The sequence below is a fragment of the Kogia breviceps genome, chromosome 12 (genome assembly GCF_026419965.1).
Source record: "Kogia breviceps isolate mKogBre1 chromosome 12, mKogBre1 haplotype 1, whole genome shotgun sequence".
NCBI classification, from domain to species: Eukaryota; Metazoa; Chordata; class Mammalia; order Artiodactyla; family Physeteridae; genus Kogia; species Kogia breviceps.
Genome location: NC_081321.1, coordinates 79,526,095 through 79,542,240, shown reverse-complemented (window position 1 = coordinate 79,542,240; position 16,146 = coordinate 79,526,095). Strand labels below are relative to the sequence as shown.

At 38.7% G+C, this 16,146-nt stretch overlaps 1 protein-coding gene and 1 pseudogene across 2 annotated transcripts in view; both read right to left on the bottom strand.

The window, feature by feature from the left end:
• The window catches only part of CFAP54 (cilia and flagella associated protein 54), a 281,143-nt gene that overhangs the window by 143,374 nt on the left and 121,623 nt on the right, over positions 1-16,146 (bottom strand). For both annotated transcript variants that reach the window (XM_059082492.2, XM_059082493.2), the window contains exons 33-38: positions 11,451-11,681; positions 9,560-9,702; positions 7,585-7,766; positions 5,760-5,987; positions 245-465; positions 10-145 (exon numbers count right to left, since the gene is read on the bottom strand). In XM_059082492.2, coding sequence (XP_058938475.1) covers positions 10-145; positions 245-465; positions 5,760-5,987; positions 7,585-7,766; positions 9,560-9,702; positions 11,451-11,681 — 1,141 coding nt within the window. The remainder of the gene's footprint in view (positions 1-9; positions 146-244; positions 466-5,759; positions 5,988-7,584; positions 7,767-9,559; positions 9,703-11,450; positions 11,682-16,146) is intronic.
• Positions 1,771-2,245, bottom strand: LOC131767312 (translationally-controlled tumor protein-like; annotated as a pseudogene).

Below are 16,146 nucleotides of genomic sequence, written 5' to 3'. Positions count from 1 at the left end.
CAAATTTACCTTCTGTTCATATTCAGCCTCATATCTTACGCAAGGCTGTTGGGTAATATCTGGGCCCTTGCACTTGGATATTCGTAGAAGAAGCTGGCGCTGTGCATACACCAGGAGTGGCGTCACTTGCTCTGTGTATCTCTCACTAGACAATGGTAAAAATATATTAAAAACAAACGTTAGTAAAGAAACATTCTTCTCAGTGAAGTCTGTCCCTGTTAGCTGCCCTTACAGCAGTACTTACTGCGAAATTGTATTGAACTGAATGGCAAGTGATACAAGTGTTTCCCATTTTTCTACTTGATATACAAGTTCCAGAGATTTTAATACAAAGTCATGGATCCATTTCAAATCAACCACATTGACGTCATCCAGAGGATGCTCAAAGGTAAGGCTAGAACCACCGTTATCATTTTTAATATTTCCATAGCAACTTGGAACACTGAACTCTCCTTCTTCAACAGTCTGCAAGTAGCACATGGAAAAAAAATTGTGTAATTTCAGATTTTACTACGTTTTTTTCTGAACACTGAATGTATAGCTAAAAATACAACATGGAAAAGAACTGAACAGAAAATAAATTTAATATTTTTATTATGCAAATCAAAGCTTGATGACACCATCCAACAGCACTTCTGCAGTGATGGAAACAGGCTTCATCTGTGCGGTTCCGTACAGAAGCCGCTAAGCACATGTGGATGCTGAGCTGTTGAAGCATGACTAGTGCAACTAGATTTTTAATTTTATTTAATTTTAATCATTTAAGCCTAAATGTAAATAGCACGTAAGGCTAGTCATTACTATACTTGCTGGTACATAGTCACTATTTAAGTAAGGATAGTAAACCAATAAATAAAGTTTGTTGGTTGTTGTTTGTTTGTTTTTTGCGGTACGCAGGCCTCTCACTGTTGTGGCCTCTCCCATTGCAGAGCACAGGCTCCGGACGCACAGGCTCAGTGGCCATGGCTCACGGGCCCAGCCGCTGCACGGCATGTGGGATCTTCCCGGACCGGGGCACGAACCCGTGTCCCCTGCATCGGCAGGCGGACCCCCAACCACTGCACCACCAGGGAAGCCCTAAGGTAAAGTTTTGAGGAAAAACAGGTTATAGTATACACAAATAATTAAATTTCCCTAAGTCATTGGTTACATTCAGTCTGTAGAATAATATGTTCCCCAATATTCTTTTGTAATTCCCCAATGCAAAAGGTCAAACTTATGGAGAAGAAAATCTTCCAGAAGACCCTATTTTTGCCTAAGTTAGAGGTACTCTGTAACTATTGTGTTCATTTCCTGTTAAGTCCCTGATGTATTTGTATACACCCCTAGAAATTTCTGAGGCAAAGCAAAGCCTATTAGATCCGCCTACTGGCCAGACTATAGCCCAATAAACAGTACCTCAAGGCTAGCCCCTCCCTCCCATAAGATTCATAGTCCTTGAATTTGGAAGAGATCTTGAAAGTCATCTGGCTGTGAAATGCCATATGCGTACCTGAAGTCAGGCTGTGAAGATGTGGATAATAGGTGTGACATACATGACCTATGTGACTTTGCCTCCTTAGCACAGTGCCCGGCACCTGGGACATGCTCAATAAAGGATAGATGTCATTTTATTGATGTTATGAGCTCTGTCCTTGTCATCTAATAATCAAAAGTCAAAGAGCTCAAGATGACATCAGTCTCATTTGTCTAAGTCCTCATGCCGTGTGGATGAAAAGCGGCAGCCAGTTATGATGACAGGTGATCGATCCAAAGTTATTGCCAAATTTGTTAACATTTCTCCATTTCTAAACCATCCATAAAGAAAAGCATAAATGGGGTCATACCATCCTCACAGGAGTCCAGCAGAGCAACCACAATATCTAGATTCATATTTTCACCAATAAAAAAATGGTAGTTTTTTAAATTAGTAAGGAAGTGTTAGATTTATTCTGTAGCCTGTCATAAAAGGTTTTACTCTTTCTGGTTTCTGTTCTTCAAGTCTGCCTCTGATTGATTTCATGGAAACTTTGATTTACTTCTTATAGCCCTCTTGTGAAACTGATTTTCTGCAAGCAATGGTTCATGACAATATCACCACCAGTGATTATTGTGCTTTCAGTACCTTCACCTAGGGTACCGAAAGCACTGTACAGCAGAGTACATTTCCATCAATGTTATCCTCTGTCTTATTGACCATCTTCCCTTCTACCTCCAGGCACAGCCCACTCTCAATCTCCAGGAACTTATAAATGTCAGGGAACATCTCATGATGGCTGATGAGGTCCAGGTAAATAACTGTGATGGCAGCTGGAGAGAGATGACAGCTGCCCTGGCTTAGCAGGTGCCCAGAGCTCAGAGTGAGCATGGTGAAACCAGAGGGGGGCGGGGGGAGCAGGTGGAAAAAGTGATATCGAATTCTGTAAATACTTTTTCTGTATCTATTTCAATGGCCATGCGATTTTTCTCCTTTATCCTGTTAATATGGTGAATTACATTCATTGATTTTCAAATGGTAACCTTACATTTCTGGGATTAAACCCCCCTTGATCATCATTTGTATATATTATATATATAATTTGCATATTTTATATCTTACTGGGATTGATTTGCTAACACTTCATTAAGGAGTTTTGTGTCTACGTTCATGAGTAATATTGAGTCATACTTTTCTTTTTGATATATCTGTCAGGGTTAAGCTGGCCTCACTTCTAAAAAAAATTGGTATATGATTTATTATTTCTTCCTGTGTGTTTGCTAGAATGCTGCAGGGAAATATTCTGGGTCTAGAGTTTTCTTTATGTCAAGGTTTCTGATTATGAGTTCAATTTCTTTAATATATTTGGGTAATTCATTTTTTTCTATCACTTCTTGTGTCAGATTTGTTAAGTTGTGTACTTTCCAATAGACATGTCCATTTCATCTAAGTTATCAAATTCATTAGTAAAAGTTGGTCATGACATTCCCTCATTTTTCTTTTAATATTTATAGGAACTGTAGCTATATCCGTCTCTCATTAGTAGTATTAGTAATCTGTGCTTTTCTCACTTTCGTTCTTCATCAGTATTCCTAAGATTCTGCCAATTTTAATAATATTTTCAAAAGATTAATTTATTGACTTTATTAACTTTCTGGGTTGTTTTATATCTAATTTACTTCTGCTCTTACCATTTCCTTCATTTCTTCTTATTATTTCTATTATTCTTTTTACTTACTTTGGGTCTAATTTACTCTTCTTTTCCTAGCTCCCATAGATGAACACTTAAATGATTGATTTATATCTTTCTTCCTATTTACTAAACATTTAAAGCTATAAAGTTTCTGTTAAGCACTGGCTTATTTACCTCCCACAAATTCTGATATGTTATCATCAGTTGAAATACTTTTTAAATTTCCCCTGTGTTTTCTTCTTTGACCCATGGATTATTTAGAACTGTGTTATTTAATTTCCAGATATTTGGAGACTTTTCTTCTTACATTATATTAATCTGTTTATAATGTAGCAGTTAGAAAACATACTCTTTCAGATTTCAGTCTTTTAAATTTTACTATGACTTATTTTTTGACTCTGCATACGGTACATCTTGGTGAACACACCATATGCCTTGTGCTCTGTTTCCAACCAATCTTAACTTGTACTGCACATCACTTCTGACACTAACTACTCCAGAGTCAGGGTCAGACTCCACAGTTTAAGGGCTCAGTGCTCACTGGAGATGCCAGCCACAAGTCTCAGGGTCACTTGCACTTCTGACTGACCAGCTATAAATTCGGGTTCAATTATTTCGTAGAATGACTCAGAATTCACTGATACAGTTTTCTTATAAAGGATACAAAACAGGAACAGGCAAAAGGAAGAGGTGCATAGAGCTAGGTCTGGAAGGGTCCAAAGATGAGGAGATTCTGTGCCCTCTCTCTATGGAGTCAGGGCCTGATACCCATCTGACATCAATGTGTCCACCAAACAGGAAGCTCTTCAAGCTTTGGGTGTCCAGTGTATTCTGAATCTCTGTTATTTGGTGCATACACATTTGTGATTAGTATGTCTTCCTGATTAATTGAGCTTCTTCTCATTAGGAAATGTCCCTCTTTATCTCTCAAAATACTTCTTGATTTGAAGACTATTTTATCTAATATTAATATAGCCTCACCAGCTTTTTTATGTTTACTGTTTTCATATTTTAGGCTTACTATTTTCTTTCACTGTTTTATTTTCAATCTATCTGTTTCTTTATAGCCAGAAATGCTTCTCTCGTTTTTCTTTAAATAAATTTATTTATTTATTTATTTATTTTTGGCTGCGTTGGGTCTTTGTTGCTGTGCACGGGCTTTCTCTAGTGGTGGCGAGCGCGGGCTACTCTTCATTGCAGTGCACAGGCTTCTCATTGCGGTAGCTTCTCTTGTTGTAGAGCACAGGCCCTAGGTGAGCGGGCTTCAGTAGTTGTGGCATGCGGCCTCAGTTGTGGCTCGCGGGCTCTAGAGCGCAGGCTCAGTAGTTGTCGTGCACGGGCTTAGCTGCTCAAGGGCATGTGGGATCTTCCCAGACCAGGGCTCGAACCCACGTCTCCTCTGTATTGGCAAGGCAGATTCTTAACCACCGCGCCACCAGGGAAGTCCCAGAAGTGCTTCTATTATGGACAAGTACACATCTTTCTCTTTTATCCAGCCAGACAATCTCTGCCTTTTAATTAGGGTATTTAATCCATTTATATTAATATAGTTATAGATACAATTGGGTTAGACTATTTGTTATTTGTTTTCTATTTGTCCCATGTGTCTGTGTTCCTCTTTTCCTGCCTTCTTTAATCAACTATTATTTAGTTTTCCACTTTACTTTTAGCTTCCATCTGGCATTTTAGCTATATCTCATTTTTGGTAGTTATAGTGGGGATTATTCAACGCATACTTAACTTACCACATTCTACTTGAGAGTTAATATTGTATCACTTTATATAAAATTTAAAAACTTATGACAGGGCTTCCCTGGTGGTGCAGTGGTTGAGAATCCGCCTGCCGATGCAGGCAACACACATTCGTGCCCCGGTCCGGGAAGATCCCACGTGCCGCAGAGCGGCTAGGCCCGTGAGCCATGGTCGCTGAGCCTGCGCATCCGGAGCCTGTGCTCCGCAATGGGAGAGGACACAACAGCAAGAGCCCGGCGTACCGCCAAAAAAAAACTTATATGACAGCTTAATTTTATTTGCCCTCCCAGTCTTTTGTGCTATTGTTGTCATATATTTTACATCTGAAAATGTTATAAACCCCATGACTCAAAGTGTTTATGTGTTTACTAATTTTCAATGTGTTTGGGTTGTATGATGTTTGCATTTTTTTCAATTTTATTTTCATGCTTTAAACAACAGTGTGCTAGATTTGAGACGGCTGTAAATTCTACCACATCTAGTGTAACAAAACATGGACAGATAGAGCAGTGAAATAAATATCAACCAACAAGCTACATGATCTTAGGGTCTGTTTCTTTCTCCATCAAAAAGATTGCTATGAGGATTAAATGTATTTAGATTAGTTTATGTAGAAGCTGGAGCTCAGTAAATGTTACTTTCTGTTCCATTTAAGAAACTGAATTTTCAGGCAGATATTTGTAATTAACGTCAATGTACTGTTATATACTGTGAACCAAATAACAATGAGAAACAAATGAAATACAGACAAACCAAATAACTCAAGCAAAATATTAATTTCTACTTATCCCAAGCTGCAAGGTACAAAGAATTTGTTAATTGACCTACAATAAAAAGAATTACCCAAAAAAATCTTACCTTAACAGAACTGCTATTTTGTAGTTCTATTAACATGTCAATAAGTAATTCTGCTCCCAAATAGAATGGTAAAACAGAGGTACAGAGGAAACTGTCCTGGCTAATAGGAAATGTTTTAAACAGATCCACTGCTTGTTTATGAAGTATCTGCAGCTCCTGAGTAAAGTTCCAAAGAGCCCGACAGCAGTTCTGAAGCAGAGTCCAATAGCTGCCACGATGAGCAAGAACCTAAGACAAACACAACATTCAAAAGATGCCAAAGTTCCCAAAGTTATGGATCTCTGAACAACTTCCTCTTTGTGCAAATATTCTACGTCAATAATAAGAGTAACTAACAGCACTTGTTATATGCTACTTACATGTGCTAGACACTGTGATAAGACATTTATATGCATTATCTCAGTTCATTCTAATGATAACTCGTATGAAGTAGGTATGCACTAGTATTCTTCTCAATTTACAGATGAGGAAATGGAGGCATGGGGCTAAACCGCCCAAGGTTATGAGTCTTCTACTAAGTGATGAGCTAGGATTTGCACACCAGCGGTCTGACTCCAGCATGCCCATTGTTCTAGGTGCTGGGAATGTCACAGCAAGCAAGGGAAACTGGGCCTGCCCTCGTGCTGCATCAATTTATTAGGAGAGACCAAAAAAATAAGCAGACAAATAAAAATTTCAGGGAATGATAAGTGTTGTAAAGGCAAACAAAGCAGAAATGACTCAGAACCTGAGGAGGGTGAGAGGACAGGTCCTTCTATACAGGGTGGTCAGGAGAGAAGCTCTCTATGAGGTGACATATGAGCAGAGCCCTGAATGTTGAGTTGAACAAGTCATGTGAAGGTGGGGGTGGGAGTGTTGGGAGAAGGAGAACATTTGGGGCTGAGGGAACAGCAGGTGCAAAGGATGGAGGGTGAACCTGAGGGCTGAGGAGGGAGCAAGCTTAGCGCTTTCAGAACCACAGAGGGGAGAGTGGACTGCACAAGAGCAAGAAGAGCTGAGTCTTGAGAAGTGAGCAGAACCCAGACCTTCTAGGGCCCTGAAGCTGGTACAAAGGAGCAGAGGATGCAATGCTCATGGTCAAGGGAGATGATGTGGGTCTACTTTACATTTTTATAAGGTCACTCTCTCTACTTCACGAAGAAAGTGGGAACTTAAGTATTCCTTTCTCATCTAGAAAGAATAAATTTCTTCTCATCTCTTGAGAAGTTTGAAGTACATCCCCTTCTTGCTATGAAAAAAAGGAAACAAATTTCTTTGTAGCTAATGATTCCAATTCTGAGTTTAATAATCTATCATATAACATTTAACAAGAAAAAGACAAAAGCATTTGACAGAAGACACAAGTAGCCTGGAGAAGCAGGAAGTCAGGGGGAAGGGACAGGGCTTCCCCGTGGCCTAGAAAGATCTTCCCGTGTTAGAGGGGAGAAAGGAGTCTATGGTGCCCAGGAGCGATCAAGAGCCCGAAGAAGAACCCCTGGTGTCACTGGAGAAGCCCATGTCCCAAGTGTGCCTAGAAAGCAGCAGAGGGGTATCTGAATATTCATGGAGACTTTGTAGACAAGGACAAAGGCCATCTCAGCTCTGGGTGGATGTATGACTAATGACTAAAGGGGCTTACCCTCCTCCCTCACAACTTGACCAAATGTGAGACCTCAGCCCCATGGCAGGCAAGCCTTACAGACGACTGACATAAAATCCAGCAAATTTAATCTCACAGGTGAAATTAAAATTATGGATAATAAGTAAATAAATGTATCATACATGCCCAAAGTCATGGGCTGAGTTTTATGTCCACTACATTAACAAATAAGAAGGACCACCTTACCATTGCTCTCCTGCAATATAAAAAGATTTTCATAAAATGATCCAAGAGACCCACATTTGCTGAGTGATCCTTTTCTTTACCACTGAGATCTGATTGAGAGTCTGATTCAAAACTTGTTTGTGTCTTGGAAACATTTTCATCACTCATCTTGGAATTAAGAAATGCCGAAAATTCTTCTGCATCTACAGTACAAATATATAAAGTATAACAGTATTGAAAACAGAGTTAAGTTCCAGGAAACACAACAGGTGACCAGCATCAAATGAATAACTCAGATAACAAGCGCTACATAAATTTGGAGAAAGGACAGAATTATCATGGATATGATGAACCCGGGAAAGTTTCCAGAGACGGAGGCTTTTAGATTAGTTCTTAAAGGGTGACCATGATTTCGCTACGTGGGAAGAGTATGGAGAACATTCCAGGCAAGGGTGATGGCCAAGGGAACGAGGCAGAGGCAGGAATGTCATGCTTTGCGGGAGAAGAATGACAGCATCCCACTCTTCCTTAACTTCCCCCCAAACAGGCCATTCCCTGGACACATACACCTGAAGGTGGGGAGCGTCCCCTGGTGTTAGGCAGTGCAGCAACCCTGATCACTCATTCTCCCGTTGCTGTGCTATAAAAACACAGAGGAGTCCTCCTGCCACAAACATTCTCTTACTAGAACTCTGCATTAAATAGTAAGTCTCAATAGCAGAATATTTTTTTGCCACTTTCATGGGAGGTCTTAGGGAGCTGCTTTAAAAAAAAACTCAAGAAGCTATACATATTATAATGTACACAAAAAACTCGGACTCTTTCTATGTCCAGGGAATTTACTTTCAAATACTTTAATAGTCCTGGTATGACAGGAAGGTACCAGTTAAACTATACCCTAGAAGAAATTAAAAAGCATGTTAAGTACCTCAAATATGAATCAAGCCCTCTGGAGCAGTTAACCAGCATATGAAATATCCTGTTCATCAATAAGCCATATAGGATTTAAAATGCCATTTTTGAAAATCTATATAAGAGGGTTTGTACTAGCATAAAGATATTAGAAATAAATTTTTATTTGTGAAATGAGTGGTATTCAAGATAGGTGATTGTTTAGAAATAGTGTCATCAGTGCAACACCCAGAGAGCCCTGTTCACCTACATCTCTCCACGTCCTGGAGGCCCCAGTCACCTGACCAGAAGACAATATAGGTTGGTCCTGCCATTAGGCTATTACTGCCTTCATCTTGGAGAAAGCTTTCATGTAAGGTGATAATTACAGCTCCTAAGGCAAGAGTGGACCGTCCTGAGTACAAAATCGGAACTATGAAACAGCTGCGTGATGTTTCCACGCCTGCTTGCATCAGTATGTTTGGTGGAATTTGTTCTGAAACTTACTTCCACTAAAACATAAAACCTGACAGCAAGTCTTCACTTACCTTGACCACTGGAGGCTACCAATATTTTTAAAAGAACATTATATTTGCTGAATGGCCAAATTGATTTAGGGGAGAATCATACATAAATATTTCCAAATATATATGATGATGCCACAAAAATGTAGACATTTTTTAAAAAATAGAATAAGAATCTCCTACAAAAGATCACAACTCAACTAAATTCCTAAGTTATTGGAAAATGATGTGTGTAGCTCTGTGTCTATGGGGGGGGTGTACGTGTCAGGGTATGTGTGTATGTATGTGTTACATTTGTGAATTAAAAAGTCTAGGGCTTCCCTGGTGGCGCAGTGGTTGAGAATCCGCCTGCCGATGCAGGGGTCACGGGTTCGTGCCCTGGTCCGGGAAGATCCCACATGCCGCGGAGCAACTCAGCCCGTGAGCCATGGCCGCTAGGCCTGCGCGTCCGGAGCCTGTGCTCCGCAACGGGAGAGGCCACAGCAGTGAGAGGCCCGCATACCACAAAAAAAAAAAAAAAGAAAAAAAAAAAAAAAAAAAGTCTAAAGACAATTTGATAGCATAGAACATATTTATTTTACCTGATGGTAAGTGAACCTTTCTTTTTTTAGCTGTAAGAAGGAAATCAAGCATCACTTTATAGTTTTCTAGAGTCAATTTTCCTGTTGGTAATACTGTTCCTGAATTATACAGTGAGAACATATTGGGATCAAATGATCGGAAACTGCAAAGGGGGAAAAAAAACTCATTAAAAAAACAATATAAGCAAAATTGAATTAATTCTGTCAAATACCAAATAAATAATGTTGTAATAAAATGGAATTTAGCACCAAGTTACCCTGATACAAATTCGGTCACTGTCTAATTTTTGTGCTGCCAAGTAATCATGCACGAATGGCCATGTGTGACTGGCAGGTCGGAGAAGAAGAGCTCTCAGTGTCCAGGCAACAATGAGGAAGCCCATCTGATCTGAACTGTTTTCCCTTTCATAGCCTCAAGAATGGGTCACTTTGCCAAAAGCCTTCCCGGTTAGTCAAGCAATCTAACTGCTTTTTAAATGCTAACCTGGTCTAGCCCACATAGAACAGAATTTTATTTTAAACAAAATTCTGGAGAAATAGAAACTGGATCAAGTTCATTGTGGGTTTCAAGCTGCATATTGTATCACTGGATTACTGAAATAAATACCCTCTTAATTCATGTCCCTGTCACCATTCTTTCCTTCCTCCAATCCATTTGATATGTTGCTGTCAGAGAGATTGCTTATCATAGCCCTGCTTAAAAAAAAAACAACTTAATAATCTTCCACTGTATATAAATTAAAGTTAAGATTTAATAGACTTTTAAGACCCTCCATGATCTGGTACCGACCTACTTTTCTAATCACTTCTCACCACTCCCTTTCACATACCCTACATTCTGGTCAGACCCCTGGGGGTTCCCATCCTGTGTTTCCTACCTGGGTTCTTGACTCATTCTTCCACCTATCTGAAATGCCTATTTCCCTACCTGCACATTTCTAAATCTTGCCTGTCCATCCGGACCCAGGCCAAGTGGCCTCTCCCCGTGAAACCTTTCCTGTTAGTCTCATCAGGAGAAAGCCTCCTCCCAAGGAACAAAGACTTTATGTGCACTTCACTTTTTACCACTATTTACGATTATTCGTGAACCTTTGTGAGCCACACTACGAGACTCCAACTTGTATATCCTGCTCATCTTTGAATGCCCATTGTACCTATCTCAGCACCTGGTATCTAATAGGTGCTCAACTAGGTTGTTGGTGTTTTTTTTTGGCCACGCTGTGCACTTGCAGGATCTTAGTTCCCCAACCAGGGATTGAAACCCAGGCCCACGGCAGTGACAGCCCAGAGTCCTAACCACTGGACCGCCAGGGAATTCCCTCAATGAGTTTTTTTCTGTTGTTCTTGTTTTTTTAAAGGAAGACTCTGATTACATAGAGTTACTCTGGTTATATGGTATTCCATATTATGTATTTATGTTCTTTTTTTATCTCCTATAAACAACACTTTAGCCAAAGACAATCAACAAGAGATGGAAAATGTCTTTGGAATTAATGACAGAAAGTTTACATTGTATGAGAAAATACAACCTGTATTAATAGAGGCTTAAAATATACCTCTAAATGAAACAGAGATTTGCCTAATGACTACTAATATAATTTCTGTACAATTAATATTAAACTTCTCTTGGAAAATTCACTTTCCCCTTTCACTGAAAGCTATATTGACTGATATATTCAAAATATATGCAAATTAGTACTTCATGAGCACTTCAGCACTCGTTTGGGAAAGATTCCGAGATAAGAAGTTTAAAAATATACCAAAGGTCAGTAAAGACTGAAGCACTTTGTAAACCTCTTTAAGTTATCATCAGCATTGGAGCCCTGATCATAGAAATACAACCCATGTTCTTGAGACTAAAGAAGTATTATTCATTGATAATATACTCTACCTGACCATTACCAATGACGAACCAAATTTTATCTTTGTACTTTCCCCTAGCTTTGTTAAAAGCAGGTTGAAGTGTGCGCTTGCCAGATACAGGTTCATCTGAGCTTTCCAGGGCATCTCCTCAAGAAATATTTGATGAAACCTCTTCTTTTTAACATAATTTAATATTAAAGGATTCAAGTTATCTACCAGGAATCGATGTGCTACTTTTCGAACATCAGCTCTCTTATTTCTGCAGAGGGAGAAGGAAGTTTTGAAATTATACAAACTTCCAGACATTCAACAAAGAAGAATGATTCCAATTTGTACAAGATACATCAAGATGTCACCTGACTGCCCTTATGCAAATGTTTCTGGTTTATGTGTCATTTCCTTAGCACTAAAAATGTGAACTAGGACAGTGAAGCAGGCACAAGGATAAACACTAGGAATGAAGACACTATGAATTGCCTTCAATTCTCTCTGATGTCTGTGTGCTAGACTCAAGCCAAACAGCGCTTTTCTTTTCCGTCACCAAAAAGCCACTGAGATTAGACAACTAAATTATAACATTATAATGTTCACACTCATCAACTAACTTCAATATTAAACAAGAAAATCATTTCTCTGTTCTGTTCCTTAAGGAAAAAAAACAATGGAGCCAAATTTTTTCGACTACAGAGGAAATAAAACAGTCAACTATACAACTAAACATGAAATAAGTTCATACATCCATATGCAGTGTGCTCTGGAAAAAACTAATATCTCAAAATTGAGCTAATAGTTTAGATTTTAAGTATAACATATATTCAAGTTGTTTCAAATTATTCCTATCAAAAACTCAAAGTAGCCCACCTAATTTTATAGTTACATAGTTGTTTATATGGCATGACTACTTCTTCAAAATACTTTATCTTTTTTTTTAACCCTTGACAATGTTGCTGCCTCATTGGTCTGTGCCATTCTACCTGATTTATATTGGAGAAGGGGAAAAAAGGATCTCAACTGGTAAGTTAAAGTATCGTGCTCACTTTAATAGATAACATGTCTGCATCTGAATCAATACAACACACACACACACACACACACACACACACACGGAAGAAAAGGAAGGAAAGAGGGGTGAATGGAAGGAAGGGGGATAGACGTTGCATGAGAAAAACAGATATTCTGAAGAACAAAGGAAGGAAGGAAACTACTTTTTGATATGTAGTGTTGACATATCATTCAGTGCTAAATATTTTGTATTTTGTTGATGACCTCCTTTCAATCCAAAGTTTTTTGAGCTTTTTGCTGTTGTTTGGTTGTCTTAGCAATGTTTTTTGGTTTCCAAACAAATGGAAATGTCTTAAATAACTCTACCTTTAAAATTAAAAATATAATTTCCAAAATAAAAACCTATCTTATTCCTGTGTGAAGAGGTCAAGTCACCTCAAAAGGCCAAGGAGAGTGACAGGACTAGCTGCATCTTCCCTGCCACAGAGGGTGAGATCATACAGGGAGATACTTCTCACTTTGGCGTTAGGATCATTTTGAGCTGGAGGTAAATGAGAATGAACAGATGCACAAAGATGCCTTCTTGGAGGTTCCCTTATCTGACAGAAAATAGAAACTTCTGAAAAATGAAGAATGCCATAAATCTCCTCTCCTGGGAAATTTTATGGCCATGAAGAGGGAAAATCAGCGTCCAGATGGACCTGCCCAAACAAGTCTTACTCCATTAGTTTCTCTCATATTTCTACCAGAGTTTGCTGCCCTTGAAAGCCTAAACCCCTTTTCCTTGTTTGGTCACTTTACTATAAATTTGTTGTTCTTTTGTTAAGATGCCATACGAGCCCAAGTCCTAACCACCCCTTTGAGTTACTCATCACTGAGTTCTCCCATGCATATGCAAACATTAATAAACTCCTGTTTGTTTTTCTCTTGTTAATCTGTCTTTTGTCAGTCTAATATTACAGAGTCCCAGCCAGGAAACTTAGGAGGGTAGAAGGAAAAATAATTTTTTCCTTGCCTAAGATCTCAGTGAAGCTGTTAAAAACAAAAAGAAGCTGGGAAGTAATAAGAATAAAAGCAAAAATTAAGGGCAAGGAAAATAAACACAATAAAGAAGACTTACAAAGACAAAATCTGGCTCTTTGAAAAAATGGGGAAGAAATAGACAAACCTCTGGCAAGATAAAACTCAAAAATATGAGCGAAGACAAAAATTAATGAAGTTAGGAATGAAATACAGGGTGTAACTGTAGATAGAGCAGAGACTCAACAGATAACATGAGAATATAATAATGTCTTATGAATATATTTGAAAATTTAGATAAAATGGATAATTTCCTAGAAAATAGAATTCATCAAAAGGAACTCAAAAAAAAATCACAGATTCAGAGTGGCTATTAATCTTAAAGAAGTTGAATCAGTAGGTAAAAAATGAATGTATGTGTACAGACATAGTATGTTACAATAAAAATATATATTTGGTCTTTGTCCTTTGTTCCAGGTATAGAGCTCCTAAAACCTGGAGTTTCCTGAGTGATAGGAGTTTCTTGTTATTCATGATGAGCCCCTTTGAAACACACCTGAGTCTAGTAAAGTGCTAGACTCAGGGGCTAGTAAAGTGACTCAGCGTTGGGCCCCTAGAGAGCCTCAGGATAGGGGCTGGTCACCAGAAAAATCAAACACATGATTACTAAGTGGAACTCTCAGCCCCAACCCCCAGTCTCTGGGGACAGTGACTGCAGATTGGGTTTTTTAAAAACCTATGAACAATAAGGTTCAGACAGCTTCCAGGTTGGTGAACACATCCCTTTGCTGGGAGAGCGAAGCATCACAACTTCACAGGGACAGAGGTTCCTGTGCTCAGGACCCTTCCAGACATTGTCCTATGAGCCCCTTCATCTGGCTGTTCACATGTATCCCTATAAACCAGTAAACATAAGTAAAATGTTTTCCTGAGTTCTGTGAGCCATTCTAGCAAACTACTGAACCTGAATGGGGTGAGGAGGAATTATGGGGACCTCCTAGTTTGTAGTAGGCTGGGCAGTAATGTGGGTAGCCTGGCCATCCCATTTGTGGCCAGCATCTAAAGCGGGGCCAGTCTCGTGGGACAGGGTCCTTAAACTTGTGGGATCTGATGCTGACTCCTGGTAGATATTATCAGAATTGAACTGAATTTTTATGCTATAGCTCTGTAAGATGTTACCATTAGGAGAAACTAGGCAAAGCGTTTTGTATCCTTGGATGTAGAATATCTTTTTTGACAGTTTCCAGTCTTTTTTATCAATGGTTGTTCAGTGTGCTCGTGAGAGGAGGTGAGCCCAAGGTCCTTCTACTCTGCTATCTTGTCCCAACTTCCTGAGAAGTGGTTGATTTTGGAAGACACATACTGTTGGAGTCAAAAGTGTGAGAAAAAGACACTGTGCACGGTTTAACATTTATGTATTAATGTAATTCACTGCATAATCAGATTAAAGGAGAAAAAATCTTAGTGAAGAAGAAATATTCAACAAGACTGAACACAATTCAGAAGAAAACTTTCAGAAAACAAGAAATAGAAGACAATTTCCTAAATTTGAAAGAGTTATCTTCCCAAATCCCACATAAATATACCCACAGAAATATGCCCAACTGATTTTTTTCAAAGCTGCAAAAGCAAATCAGTAGAAGGAGGACAGTCTTTCCAACAAATGGTACTGGAGCAGTTGGATATCTATAAGTAAAAACATAAATCTCAATCCCTTATACAAAAAGTTAATTCAAAATGGATCACAAGTAAATATAAAACATAAAACTATAAAACTTGGGGAAAAAATATATGACCTAGGGCTAGGCGGTGTTCTTCGATTTGACACCAAAAGCACAACCCATTAAAGGAAAAATTGGTAAGCCAAACATCATCAAAATTTAAAACTTTTGCTCTGTGAAAGACTGTGAAGAGGATAAAAAGGCAAGCTACACACTGAAAAAAAAAATAGTTGCAAACCACATATCCAACAAGGGCCTTGACCTATATCTAGGATATATAAAGATCTCTCAAAATTCAACAGAAAAACTAAAAACAAACAGTCCAATTAGAAAATGTGCAAAAGACATGAACAGACACTTCACTAAGAAGATATATAGGTGGCAGGTAAGCACATGAAATGAGGTTCAATAGCATGAGCCTTTACAGAAATGCAAATTAAAGCCACGAGACATCACTAACACCTATTTTAATGACTAAAATAAAAAATAGTAATACCACTACATGCTAGCCAGCATGAGGAGAAACTGGATCACTCAAACACTGCTGTGGGGATGTGAAAAGTACACCCACTCTGGAAAAAAGTATGGGATTTCTCACAAAGTTAAACATACACTTACCATACAATCTAGCAACTGTGCTCTTGGCCATTTATTCCAGAGAAATGGAAATTTATATTCACACAAAACCTGTACATGAATGTTCACAGCGGCATTATTCCTAACAGTCAAAACAATCCAAACAATCAAAATGGCCTTTAATGTGTGAGTGGTTAAACAAACTGTGGTATATCTGTGCCACAGAATACTACTGAATGATAATAAAGTGAACTAGTGACGCACACAACTTGAATCGGTCGCAAAGGAACTGTGCTGAGTGGAAAGAAAGAAAAAGAAAAAGCCAATCACATACTGTGTGATTCCATTTTTATAACATTTTTGAAATGACAAAATTATAGAAATGGAAAACAGATTAGTGGCTGT